Genomic DNA, 15,173 nt, shown 5'->3' with positions numbered 1-15,173 from the left:
AACTGGTGTAACTTAGGTTAAAATATAAGCGCAGTATATCACGGTAAAGATAAAATAAGATAAAAATAATAACACATGCATGAAGTAACCATATCTAACAGAAGATCAATTTTTAAATAAAGATAAAAAAGGCAAAGTAATTTTGGCCAAAGAAAAACTACAACTACTAAAGCGTCATGCCAAAAATTTGATTTCGGAAAGCCAAAAAGAAGCCAACTAAAACAATACCAATTTTTATCACTACGCCATTCAGTTCAGTTATAATACGGCAATAATTCGTAGAGAATGTGGGCTAGAAAAACATCTCCCTTATATACGAAACCATTTCTGTTCTTGGCTCCCTTGGCAATAAATTTTAATAAAATTTGAGGTACTCAAGGTTCTTATATTTTCAGGAAATCTGACCCCTCCACCAAACAATAACTAATTTTTAAATGTTAAAATTTAAAAACAAAAAACGTGGATACAGCCATGCTGGTAAAAATATATAATTAACTTCATGCATAATAAATAAATCTGCATTACGGAATTAGTACAAAAACAAAAATATTCTGTAATTTAAACTAAAATATACCCCAGTTATTAAAAACATAAGCTCTAAAGCTTAATGTTATCTAAAAAAATGTAATGGACCTATGAAAAGATCAATATTAGATAATGCTTAAAAATACCATGCAGTTAGTCAACATATATATTTTAATATATATTATCTAACATTTGCAAAATATGATAATGTTCAACAATAATTAGTTTAGCCGAAAACCTTAGTGCTATTGTAAGTATTTTGTTTTAAAACGTTAAATAGATATTTAATTGGTTAAAAAAACCAATTCATCGAAATGGCACCATGTAGTCATGCATTGAATTAAATTTTTTAATAGAATTCTTTTACCATAATATTTTATGATGCTTGACATGCAATGAATATGAGTTACAAAAACAAAGGACATATCACCCCGAAGAAACAAAACACTACTAAGACATGCAAAAAGTCTCTAACAGAGGAGGGAACTAGATGGGTCATTTGGTTAAAGGATTTTAGCCAGTGAGGAAAAGAGGAGGCTGTGGTCTATGTTTTAGCGACATACTTGAACGCTTAGAACGTAGTGGTTCCACTTCCTCAAGGGAGCCAAGATTAACCCCTGTGGCTGCAATTGACCCGGAGGCCGGTTGACGATGTGACAACGCTTCTTTGTCAGTTCCAGCATTCTCTTCCCCGGCTGCAAACAAAAGGTTCCCAAAATTCCGATTTTTGTCCTAATCTTACCAACTACCAAACACATACTCCTTAGAAAAGGAGCCCTGCACTACTCATAACCTTTACAATGTGATAAAAAGACTACCGTCGTATCTTAAAATCCAACTACTGAAAGAATCCACATTATTATTTTAGGACAACTTAAACATTTTGGTACAAAATTAGAGCCCTTTATACGTACTTTTAAAGAGTTACAGGGCCCCTTTGGCTTTTACAGGACTACTAACACCATTTTAAGTATTAATGATAAATTTTTCCACTTTAAAAACTAATTTAAAAAACAGGACTGGCGTTTAGTAACCGAAATGGGAAAATTTTGCGGTAAAACTCTTGTGAATTGAAAAAACATTAAAAACCAATCTCTTAAAGCAAAATCAATACCATGCCAAAGTGATGTATAATAAAACGTAAAAGTGAGGGAACAGCCCTGATTTTTAGGTGGGAAAATGTATTCAAAATAAATTTACAAGTAGTCCAGTAAAATGATAAAAATAAGGACGAATGCTACTTACATCTAAAATCACAATTGTATGTGTTGACTTTTTGGAATCCTTGGAATACGAAAACTATCAGTATGAGCAGCGCCAAAACGCAGCCCACCACCAAAGTGAGGAAGGTCATGGCATCGTGACCCATGATCAAACGTGGTTTCTCTTCTTCCGGTAATACTGGAATTGTGCGATTACCAGACGAACACGCTTCCAAGCAGTCAATGCAACTGCAGGAGATCATGTCTGGTCCCGCCATATCAGTACATCTACAAATAAAACAAGATTAAGAGAGAACGAAAAGGTTTAAGAATGTGACAAAGCCTTGTACTTTAAAAAAGATGGAGTGGTGGGAATGACTTTGGTATCACCATATACCATTGTCTCGTCTGTTAAATTGAAGTCTATTTGGAAGGGAGCCACTCCGCCATTATCGTAGCTTGTACCCATAAAGTTCAGCCACTTATCAGCGTCACAATCAGCTCCGTAAAGGCCACACATTAACTCAATGGCAGTATTGCCTGGGGTAATACCCCTGACATGTTCACAGGACTCAAAAGCACCATCAGCGAATCTTTAATGTAAATAAATAAAATAGGTATTATTATAGCATCTTAAGTAACTTTAGGGTAAGATTTAAAGCAGTAAGTTATTTATGGAGTCTACATTTTTTTCTTTTCACATATCTAAAAGAATATACTAAATTCCTTAACTTGTTTTAAAAGTGTTGGAGTACCCTTGAAGATACCAAGGTTAGGATTAAACTAACTTTTTTGCTTGTTAGAAAAAGTAGGTTATGACTAAGAGAAAAAAACAATTTCTGCTGTAAGTGACACCAGCATTGAAACCAATATCTATGATCTTTTAAACCTGTTTGTTAACAGTTATAGGTCTAGTTTCAAAAACAAGTTAATAAACTATCGCAGTTAACGATAAAATTCAAAATGCAAAATTGAAAATCTACATTAAAGGAATGTAACCAATACATACACTTTAGGCTAAGATGGTTTAGCTACTCGGTTAACTATCATTCTACATTAATTAAGATTATCAATTAAGAGAAATATATGACTTGCAAATCAATTTGAGATTAAGTTGAAACATTTAGATATATTTAGTTTAAAATCAAAGATAAGTTCTTTATAAAAGCAACTGCTTAAAGCTATCCTAAAGCTGGTACTTTTCTCGTGAAGTAAAGAAAATAAATATGCAAGATATGATTTAACATTTTATAAGAGCGATTACAATTTGACCTTTTTGATTCAAAATTATGAGATTTGCAACAGGAAACGATTTATTTAAATGCAGTGTTTTAGTTTATGGGTAATTTGTCGAGTCTTGATTAGACTAACATTACAGTCCCTTGTTATAATTTAATTTTCTATCACCCTTAGAAATAATTTGGTTGCAATTTTAAAATTACATAACACAGCAAAATAATTTAACAGCGAGAAAATTATAACTATCAAATAAAAAATTCAACTCAAAATCCGTCACACAAGCCACATTGTTTTTCTCTATATTCCTTTTAACTCTCTTAACCAATCAGATTATCCTTTGAATTACTGACACGTGCCAAAATCTCCTCTTACTGTTGAAATATTTCAAATACATTTTTTTAAGGGTCAATAAATGTTTTAAATTTAAGGAATCAAATTTCAAATAAAGAAAAAAGTATAGTGAGATTTTTTTCTTTATAGAGATATTCAGAAAAGATGAATTTTAAAATAACAAAGGTCAAAAAATAAACAGGGTGTTTAAAAAAGGGTAGACAGAGCGAGCGACTATGGGTTCCTGGGATTATTTTAAGACTAAAATGTTCTATGACAATTTTTCGATTTAGGCCTCCATTTGGGAGTTACGAAGCGATTCATGTTGGGATGACCCCTTAATTTGGCATCATTTTTAAATAACTAATAAACCAAAAATTAGCTATTTCATTCATTTCTTTCAGCACGTGAACAAATGAAAAACCCCTTCGTCGTGAGAAGCGCGTGAATTTTTTATGATGGAAAGAATTTTCCTTTTGAAATCAAATGTTTGTGGCGCATGCTCTAATATTTTTGTTCGTTGTCTTTTAATTAATTTTGTAATAGGATCTTTAATTTAACTCTTTGGTGACGGCGCACCAGAAACATTCAATTTCAAAAGGAAAATTCTTTCCATTCACAAAAAATTCGCGCGCTTCTCACGGCGAAGGGGTTTTTAATTTGTTCACGTGCTGAAAGAAATGAATATTAGCTACTTAAAAATGATGGCAAATTAAGGGGTTATCCCAACATGAATCGCTTCATACCCCAAACTCGGGCCCAAATCGATAAATTGTCATAGAACATTTTCGCCTTAAAATAATCCCAGGAACCCATTGTCGCTCGCTATGTCTACCCTTCTTTAAACCCCCTGTATACATCTAACAGAGAAACTGAAATAATAAGTAGGGAAATACTTACGTCTTGCTGATATAGTAGGTAATTTCTTTAATCAGAAGTTTGCCTTCTGAATTTTTTTCTGTCATGGTGACATTTAGGAATTCATCTTGATCAGGGGAACAGGCGAAATTACAAAATATCTTCTTAAAATTATCAAAACATGATGGGCAACGTCCCAACATGTTGAAAGGAACATCAAAATTGGATTCCATGGAACTGATTTGTTCCGGAGTACAACACAACGGGGAATTTCTCGCTATTATTATAAATATAGTTAGGATGCTGTTAAAATATTACACGGTACTATATAAAATAATAAAGACAATGCTTACTTTTAACTAAATCTGGACACATAATTTCTAGTTTATTAATAGCTTCTTCATCGACTAGCGGTTCGGCCACTCTCCTATTATAACAATTTAAATCACCCCCAAAACCATCTTCTTCAGAGTCACAAGGGCCTTCCATTATGCACACGCCCTTGGATGACACCTAATAATTTGGTATTGCCAGGTTAGGCTTAGTATTGCAAGAAAACACCCTACTAAAAAATGTCATACAAAAGATTAAAACATACCTGAGTTAGGTTGGATATAAATATTAAAGTAATCCATGTGAAAAGCGAAAGTTTTAAGCACACCGAATGCCTAGTTAATTTTGTCCTTAGCGGAGATAACAACATTGAGCTACGATTAGAACGAGCCATTGTTTTGGCTTCAAAGCGGCTCAAAAATAAGAGCCGGCTTCGGGAATGGGTCAAAAGGTGAATTATCACGCACGCCAACTATTACGGAACAGTCGCCGGCAGTTGGTTTCTCGAAAAATCAATCGCCCTACTATCAATCCATAACGACGGATTTAACACACACACACACAAGCTAAATGTTACGAACGAAATAATCCGATTTTTCCTCGTTCCGGTTGGAAATTTCACCCGAAGCCTTTGCGGAAAAAAATTTCGGCACTGTTCGAAAGTCGGCCACTCTCAAGAAAGCATGGAATTAATTTGATAAATAAACTTGGTTAAATCTTCGATACGTGTCGTCGAAAATCGACACTTATTACGAGTACACCATTTTCGCGTAATATCCTTTGAAGAACTATCGAAAGTTTCTGAAATCTACGACCGCCACTACTCGCAAGAACGACTGAATAGGGCGAGACGGGAGAGAGCTCTATGACGTATACAATCCCAAGTTAAATACCTGTGACGTCATTCTCGAGTGACCTGCGCCGTTCGGGAATCTGAAGTACAACGCGCAATGTGGCAAAAATTATCTACTTCAGCCGAAAATGTTTTATTGGTTACGAGGCGGAAACGTCACGCGTTTACGGACTGAATCTTAATTGATCTTTTTTTATTTCCAGTCCCTCCAAGCCGATAGGACAGTTTATCCCAGTAAACCTGAAAAGAAAATAAAGAACTGATTAATTTCAGAAGTTAAACGACGAAACCTTCGATTGTCAGTGAAAAATCTTTTTAAAATCATTAATAATTTAAATCGCTAAATAGACAACCTTGTCTAATTTCCCAACAACCCCACAGGCTAGCTACCGAAATCCTTCCAAAAAGACTCGCTTTTTTTGGGGCAAAATTCACGAGGTTTCTAAAAATCAATGACAAATACGATTCTATTCCCACGACCCCCGTTACACGAATCATACGATGGCAATTTAATTAATTCACAAGCACGTGCTTAAGTAGCCCCTAAGAAATATTGGTGTAATATTAGTCCACTCGAGACGTCTGCGTTAGCGGAAACGACCAATTAAAGACTATCCTTTTACGCCTCATTATTTCTCAGAAGTTACCGACTGAAAGTACTTATTAGACAGTATTAAAAAAACCTAAATGACTTTTTACGAAACGAACCCATTGTTATTATGAATTACCATAACCCTAAAAGTTTTTCTATAAGTAGCTTCGAACTTGAACGCCATTTTAAACGTTTTTCAACGGGATAAAGCGTAACGTTTCTTGACGCCCCTTACTGGTCCAGTTCATTTTTCTTGAAAAGTACGATTTTCATTTCTAGTCCAATTGATGGAAAAGACATTTCAGGAAATCCCGCGATCCTTCAACGATTGACCAAAGAATATAAAGCTTTATATTCTTTGGATTGACAACGAACAAATAATACTTTCGCGTACGGACGGTACTATACCACGGTAGACCCAGATTTTCCGTTGATATCAGTCTCTTTGCAGCTTTAACAAAAATGCAGTAGCGGCGCTAAGGTTTTTCCACAGGTGGGATAATTATTTTGTGGCCCCTACAACTTTAGTGACCCCTTATAAATTTTCCAGGAAGCGAGAAGAGCAAGGTCGTTTTATTGTTGCGGCTCTCGTCGCGTTTACTGGACCCCTACTGACCTTGTATCCGACCTGGAGGGGGCAAGTGCATTTCCCGGGGTATTTCCCTTAAGCCCCTTTCTTTTCTTTCTATTGTCCATTCAACTTTCTCTCAATTTCTGCCCCATTCCCCCCCGAATCTATCTCCTTGAGTAAACGAATTAATTTTGAAAAATCATCTCTTGGCAATACACCAATTCGCATATTACATACAGGGAAACAAACCTTTAGAAACCGCCATCGAGTATAAAATTTTAATTTCGTATTTCTACACTAGATGACACCAGCGTGGATATTTTGGCTCAAAATTAAAAAAAAAAAAACAATTATATTTATTATATAATTTAAGTGCTATTTCAAGCTGAAAATTTATATAAAATATTTTAGAAAATATAGTTCTACAAAATTTCAGCTTTTAAATAAACACAATTTAAATTAAACTTTCGCGGATTTTATCATTTTCAGGGTGACCAGGGAAAAGCTTTGAAAATTTTATAGGAAAAATAGGAATTTTAGGGGCGAATTATAGGAAAATATAGGGAACTAAATAGGCGAATTTTAGGAAAATATAGGAAATTAAATAAGCTAAATATAAAATAGGCGAATTATAGGAAACTAAATAGGCTAAGAAAAATATTTGGAAAATAATAAGGTAATTGTTGCATATCGGTATACTTCGACTCTAATCACCTAGAATATTGATAACGTTTTGTACACTGCTTTCTTGCATTATCGGATCACTTAGCGGATTTACAAAGCTTGTACATTTCAAGATTTTGTTCGAAAATTGCAGTATTTACACTAGATGATGACAAGTACAAAAAAAGTTCTTTCGTTTTCAAAAGACCGTGAAATTATAGGAAAATAGGTTAGAATAAAGGAAATTTTAGGAAGGCATTAAAAATATAGGAAAATATAGGAAGTCTGGTCACCCTGCATTTTTGTTATTACGGATTGTAAACTGATGGCGCCATCTAGTAACAAGTAGATTATTAAAAATGTACACTCAATGGCGGTAACAATTCTAATGGGAATGTAGTCGTTTTGTTTACAGTTTTCAGACCGAGGCTTAGTAAAAAGGTTTTCAAATCGAAAAATAACGATAGCAAAAAAATAAATGATTGAATCGCAGCATAAAATTGATTATTCAAAACATTCACTTCGTCTTCCGAGTTAATATTTTTCGAATTTGAGATCTTAAGGCGTTTTTGTGTGCAAGTTTATCATCAACCTACAACTCACGGAATCATTTCAATGAAAATAGAGCAAAACAACATTGTTTTGATGGAAGTTAACAATTATAAACACTTTCGGACGGATATCGTAACTTTAAAAAAAATTCACTACAGAAAAAGACTTCTTATAAAAACCAGTACTGCTTCAGTGATTCGAATATTAAAGGTTATTAGGGATTAATTTCAATAACAATGGAATTGGCGCTATTATATAAACAGTAATGACTTAAAATTAACTGTGACGAATATTCTACCAATTCCCTTCCATATAATGTAAATTCAACCGCTATAAGTTATAAGTATGGGTATGTTATTTAAACAGTTCAGTATATAATGACATTTAATTCTCTATGATAAAAATTATACAAATTCCCTTCAGAATACGGTAAATTCAGCTGTCATAAAAGTACGGGTATATATATTTCTGGTACAGTGTTTTTCGATGCTCGAATCGTATCCAGACAGAGTTCAACAGTGAATTGACAGAATATATCTACTTTATCACCTTCTAAACCAGGCGCAATGTTTCTAACCTAAGCATTTACCTTGGATATAAAAAGAAAATATTATAAGTCTTGGATAGAACCGTGACTAACGTTTTAAATGGTAAATAAATATAACATACATATGATATAACCAAGAATGTATTTATTTATACTCAGGGAGAATGAATATGTCGAGACTATCGACGGACACGTTGAGGCCCTAACCCCGTCACGCTAAGGAAAAAAGGAGGCGGTCTTATTTTTTGCGTCCTCGCAGCAGCGTTAATCGCGTCGAAAAACGTAATTTTTAAGAACCAATGAGATTGCAGTATTATTTGATTTTATTAAAGCGGAGGAGCATACCGGGGGGCCCAACGGGTGGAATTGGAGAAACGCTAAAAATAATCTCGACACATTCATTCTCCCTGAGTATAAATAAATACATTCTTGATATAACTACATTGATCCAATAATATTCTATAGATAAATTTAGTATCTTAAAATGAAGCGTAACTTGAAGGGCTTCATTCCTAATGAAAATACTTTTGGTAAAAAGTGATAAGCAGATCAAGTTCTTTTCAAAAGCTTCAGCGTTATCTTGAATTGTTGTCTTTGAGCAAGAACATATTGAGGCAACAGAGAATAAGTAAATGCATTAAGTTCTAATACATTGATCTGCTACTTATTTATCAAGCCCAGCAATGAGATATTAAAGGTTTTATTATTTTTAAATAATAATTATTCACGTATTAATAATTAATATAATTATAATAATTTTATTTTTATAGAAATATTTATAATAAATTTATGATAAAGATGAATATTTTTATGGTAATTGCAATAAAATTAACAAAAATGATTTTTTTAATAGTAGATTTTATAATAAAATATATAACAGAATTACAATAAACTTTTATTATACTATTATAACATATGGCTATCTTTAAATAAAGTATTATTCGCGACTGGCAAACGATGACGTATTCATTAAATAAATCCATAATACAGGGTTGCCACACGTCAAGGAAATCAGGGAAAAGTCAGGGAATTCAATTTTCTCTAGGCACTTTTTGAAGGTAATTTAACTCTAGATCTATGACAAATTCCACGATTATCATTTATTTCCTTGAATGTTTGGCTAATTTTTTCAACATTGCAATAACCTTTTTACTGAAATATAAGTCCATCTAAATTTATTAACTTCTGACAAAAGTAAAATATAAAAGAAAAATTTTGGCCTTAATAAGTCAGGGAAAATCTGTTAAAATGGTCAGAGAAAACAGGGAATAGTCAGGGAATTTGAATCTGAAAATTTGGTGGCAACCCTGTAATATTTAAAAAACGTTGATCACTGAAACGTAACCATATCATATGGTTCTCAGTTGCCTAGATCCGTTCTTGTTTTGGGAGTCTAATGCCAACTTCTACTTAACGAGGCACTGTTGAAAAACTCCGGAAATTGAAATGTAAGTGTTTCGTTTAAAAAAACGATTACGTTGTTTATTTTGCCTAGAAAAAAATTTACTTCCGACCATTTTCCAAAAAGTTTCCTTTTTATTATTTACTTTATAATTAGGAATGAAATGTGGAAATTCTAGCGTGAAACGTACGGAAAATTGTATTGAGAATGGGGTAAGCCAAGCTTGAAATTGGGAAATTTAATCTATTCTATTTTGAAGAAGGGATAATTACGAAAGTTTTAAAGTTTTGAAAAGACATTTTCACGGGATAATGAACGTCGCCATAAAGGTTTTGTAGAAGTACCCTGGCGAGACATATTGTTAGACCTCAACCACTCTCCGAGTAATACGAAGACGATCTTCACATTTCGGGTTTTGAGATTCAATCAATTTACATTTTAGACTTTAATAAAATCAAGGTGAAAATAATGATCGAATCAAAGGGAGACCGAGACGACACTATATTCGATTATTAATTTATCGAATCCGTTTCGACTGTTAAACTTTAATTGGACGACCAGACGATGAGAGATGGTTGACTGTGACGCGAGATTGTTGGGGGGCCTCGTGATGGGAACAATTCTTCTCAGATTTAGAGATACATTCTATTGAAAGTGACGGCCGTTCGGGTTCGACGGAACTGCGCCAAATCAAACGAGATTAAAAACATTGAAGTGGCCACTTAAAGAAAATGACTCGCGGAGAAAAAAGAGTTTTGCGCGAATGCACAGCCAACCTACCGAAAAGGCAAACCTCAGCTAAAAATTCACATTTTAATGTGCAAAATGATAAAATGTCAAGTGTTATTGAAATTGTTACCGTAATAAAATTCAGGAACTGGTTTACACCGTGTAGTAAAAATGATAGCGGTACTTCTGATACAAATTAAAGGGGGTAAAGCGCAGTGGCGTAAATAGCGCCCCCACAGATCCGCCCGAGAACTATAGGGCCCCCAAACGTTTATGATTAAAATCGGTGCTATTTAAAAGGACCCCGAGTCGTTTTTCGCGGGGGGGGGGGGGGGCGGAAAAATAAAAAATTTAAACATAAATTACTTTTCAAGGGTTTTTAATGTTTTAAACTTTTTATCGATTTAAAATGACTAATATCAGTAAACATACTACAAAACATTAATAGTGTTACATTTCAACCAGTTTAAACTAGTCTATAGGTTTAGTTTTACTTTTAGATTAGAAAAAATGAGGTGAAAATGCCGCTTTATTTAAATTTGCAAACAATATATTAGACAAATCATGGAATGAAAACGTTTTTAATATTTTTCGGAAAAATACGGAAAATTTTCCGGAAAAAAGGCCTCGGTAATTTTCCGGAAAATTTTCCGACTTACAACACTAGTTAATTTCCATAGTAAAATCGACAGCTTTCGGTCCAATTTTGAAGTCTGTGTTAAATATTCGCAATATACAATCAACACCCTAAATAATTTGTAACAAATATTCTTTTAATTAAACTGTAAGACCGATGTTAAATAAAATCTTAACAGTAATATATGCAGACAAAAATAATACGATTTACTTTGCAGAGGCGTAGATAAATTTTTGGCAACTCAAAACCTACAAATTGCCAACTTCATGGAATATATTTTTTATTATCACCTGTCTATTTAAATTCATAGTAAATGGTTTTGAATTAATAATTTCACTAAAAATAAAAAGGTTTTATGGATTACGGGAAATGTTTGGTGTAAACCCAGTTTTAACGCCTATGGTTAAAAAGCGGTAAGCCTACATCTACTAAGGGCTCAAATTTACGTTGCTTAGAGATCGTAGATACTGTACGACCAAAAACAGTGTCAACGATGGCACTACTTTGTAGAGAATAGAGTTGGAAAAAGGTCAAATATATGTAGGGAATTTGGGACCAATGCATCGGGAGGAGAGACACATAATTGAACATAAATTTATATTATATCGTTTTAAATATATTTTAAAGAATTGAAGTTTCTTTAAATATCATATTACTTCGAGATATAGAAATTCTAAGTTTGCCAACTTAAAGATTGAAATGAATAGTTTGCCAACTCTGGAAAAACGTTTGTGGGGGCAGCTCCCCCCCCCCATGCCCCCTATGGCTCCGCCCCTGCGACTAAGCAAAGATAAGAAGCCTCGATAATTTTTCAATGTTCTTCTTGCGTTGGTCGAAATACCAGTTTAACCAATTTTCTTTAAAATTGAAGTTTCGGTCTTCGAAATAATTTACTTAAGATTATAATTACTATTAGACGTAATTAAAGTCAATTAACGTAATATCAATCTTAATATGTGGGCCTATATAATGGCTGTATATTTTACACCTTGGTAGAAAATATTTCGAAGGCAATAAGAGAAAGTTAATTTACCTTGGTTTGTTATCAAATAGAACAATTTAAATCACGAATGTTACGAACGAAAATACAACCTTAAAACATTCTGAGAATCGGAACAAGGAGACGGAACGAGAAATCCGGGAAAGAAACTTTCTACGATAGGCCTAAAGCTATACGTGTACTTTGGAGGAAAAAGGGAAATTGAAATTTATATTACATGTAGGAATCGATTATTGAGATGCGACATAGAATACGAAAAAAGCACTTAATTTTCCTTGGACGCGGAGCAAGGACAATTTTCCCAATTTTTCAAAAGGTAAAAGACAATTTAAACATAAAATAATATGACATTGCTCGTTTTTCAAGGATATATGTCGCTTTTTAAAATAATCCCGGTTCGCGACTAAGCACTTTGGACAAGATTTAAGTTTATCATCCTCCCTACATTTCATTTAAATGCAAAGTTCAGTTTGGAAAAGGCGAATTCGACAAATACCGTCAAAAGAAATTACTGAGTTCCAGCGTCAATTGCTAAATACCGATTAACAAAATCCAAATTTCGAATTCCAAACGAATTATCAAACTGTAAGGAGCAATAAAGAACGTATAATTTTGTGCTTAATACAAATGTTCTATCTTTATATGCGCATTAAAATTTTTGCATTAAATGCACACATACATCTTAACATTAATAACGCGTAAATATCTTAAAATTAATTTCGCGTAGATATCTTAACATTAATTACGCGTAGATATCTTAACATTAATTACGCGTAGATATCTTAACATTAATTAAGCGTAGATATCTTAACATTATTTAAGCGTAGATATCTTAACATTAATTAAGCGTAGATATCTTAACATTAATTAAGCGTAGATATCTTAACAATTATTAAGCGTAGATATCTTAACATTAATTAAGCGTAGATATCGTAACATTAATTAAGCGTAGATATCTTAACATTAATTAAGCGTAGATATCTTAACATTAATTAAGCGTAGATATCTTAACATTAATTAAGCGTAGATATCTTAACATTAATTAAGCGTAGATATCTTAACATTAATTAAGCGTAGATATCTTAACATTAAACGCCTATATATATATCTTAACATTAAATGCCTATATATATATCTTAACATTAAATGCCTATATATATATCTTAACATTAAACGCCTATATATATATCTTAACATTAAATTTATATAGCTATCTTAACATGAATTGCACACATAACTCAACACGTATTAATGAAGTTACTAAAATTTTAACATGAAAAAAAGCCAGAATTATATTCCCCGTAAACTTGAATAATGGAAAAACAAAGCGTATGAAATGTGGCAGAAGTCATTGACATTGAGGGGAGTATGACAACTCAGGGGTAATTCTGGGATACAAGCCGACCACATTGGTAAAGCCTAGTATCGTTTTTGCATAGGCGTCAGTGTGGCTACCAGAAGTTCGGCGTGCAGTTCCGGATAGCTCCAACTTCCAGCATTTGACCGCGGCGCGTGATCACAACACGCGGGAACTGGACAATTGACCGCCCCCAGACTCGGCGGCAATGAGGCCGCCGTTTCTAGATCAACCTATATATAGACGTACTGGAGACGGACTTGAGAGGCGCCAGAAACCTTTCGCTGAAGAATTATTGATAAAATAAGATTTTCTCTCGTTTTGCTCGTAAAAGCAGCAATGATACACGCTCGCTCGTAACCCCTTTTCGACCCACTGCCAAGTTAAGATGGGAAAACCGAATGAAAACACACAGTTGGCATTTGGACATTATGATCGGAGTATATACCTATTTAGAAGAGCCAGTGTTAATGGTCTTAGTGAGTCAGCTAAGGCGTAACGCCAAGATTTTTTCCGACGCTACGATAATTTATCAAGAGGTAGCAATAAAAAAAAATTATCAGAAATATATTTCATTTTTGGAAAATTCTACCTCATAAGCATTTCCCTGTTCAGTGTTTGGTACTTCTACATCTAAAATTCAGACTGACTTTTGAAAGTCTCAAAATGCAACGTTATTTGAAATATAAAATTTTGTACGCCAATTAAAATAGTGATTTTAATTACATTAAAATTGTGATTTTAATTACATTAAAATTGTGATTTTAATTACATAAAAATTGTGATTTTAATTACATAAAAATTGTGATTTTAATTACATAAAAATTGTGATTTTAATTACATAAAAATGGTGATTTTAATTACATTAAAATGGTGATTTTAATTACATTAAAATGGTGATTTTAATTACATTAAAATGGTGATTTTAATTACATTAAAATGGTGATTTTAATTACATTAAAATGGTGATTTTAATTACATTAAAATGGTGATTTTAATTACATTAAAATGGTGATTTTAATTACATTAAAATGGTGATTTTAATTACATTAAAATGGTGATTTTAATTACATTAAAATGGTGATTTTAATTACATTAAAATGGTGATTTTAATTACATTAAAATGGTGATTTAAATTATATTAAAATTGTGATTTTAATTACATTAAAATGGTATGTACTGTAAATTATCCAAATTACCAATTGTCAATCTCGCCATAGCCACGTTGATTAAATATTTACACTTTCAGATAATTTGATTTCGAAACTGTACTATAATAATAACAATAATCAGCTAGGCTAATACCGAAGGCACCACCTTAGGCCTAAGTCATCAAGCGACTTTTAAAGCCATTAATTCAGGTGGCCGGGTTACAATGCGTAGGAGGGTGGTGGCAAGCCCTGCATGCCACACGATCGAGCCAACAGCTCCCTACACTCACTATTACCGTTAACCTCAACAAGTTTTTATGGAAGGGAAAACCCCTTAAACCAGTGGGGAGAGAACTTGCAAACTCAACGCGGAAGGAGTTCTTCCGAGTTTTCACCCAGTGCCACAAGCTGGGATCGAACCAGGCTCCTGCGAGGCGAAAGTGCCAACCACTCCGCCCCCCCCCCCCCTGCACACGAGAAAAGGAATTTTATTTTTATCTAAATTTTCTCCTAGATACGAGTTTTTCCGATGGTCACCATTTTAAAGATATTGGTAAAGATAGAAAAGACAAAAATGTAATATAATTGGTAAACACGAAATTGACCCTCAAAACTTGAAAGTGATTTTTTTT

General features: G+C 33.3%; 1 protein-coding gene across 2 annotated transcripts in view; it reads right to left on the bottom strand.

The window, feature by feature from the left end:
- LOC149934853 (NPC intracellular cholesterol transporter 1-like) overlaps positions 1 to 15,173 on the bottom strand; it is a 55,940-nt gene that overhangs the window by 8,143 nt on the left and 32,624 nt on the right. The window contains exons 2-7 of one of the 2 annotated variants that reach the window (XM_090181420.1): positions 4,753 to 5,580; positions 4,508 to 4,667; positions 4,197 to 4,431; positions 2,078 to 2,320; positions 1,771 to 2,015; positions 1,089 to 1,220 (exon numbers count right to left, since the gene is read on the bottom strand). In XM_090181420.1, the coding sequence (XP_090037546.1) occupies positions 1,089 to 1,220; positions 1,771 to 2,015; positions 2,078 to 2,320; positions 4,197 to 4,431; positions 4,508 to 4,667; positions 4,753 to 4,881 (1,144 nt within the window). In that variant the 5' untranslated portion in view covers positions 4,882 to 5,580. The remainder of the gene's footprint in view (positions 1 to 1,088; positions 1,221 to 1,770; positions 2,016 to 2,077; positions 2,321 to 4,196; positions 4,432 to 4,507; positions 4,668 to 4,752; positions 5,581 to 15,173) is intronic. The other variant, XM_090181421.1, reaches the window with a different exon arrangement.

This window comes from Leiobunum rupestre, chromosome 7 (genome assembly GCF_980474605.1).
Source record: "Leiobunum rupestre chromosome 7, qqLeiRupe1.1.hap1, whole genome shotgun sequence".
Lineage (NCBI taxonomy): Eukaryota > Metazoa > Arthropoda > Arachnida > Opiliones > Sclerosomatidae > Leiobunum > Leiobunum rupestre.
Note: the sequence above shows the minus strand (reverse complement) of the source record. Positions and strands in the feature narration are given on the sequence as shown.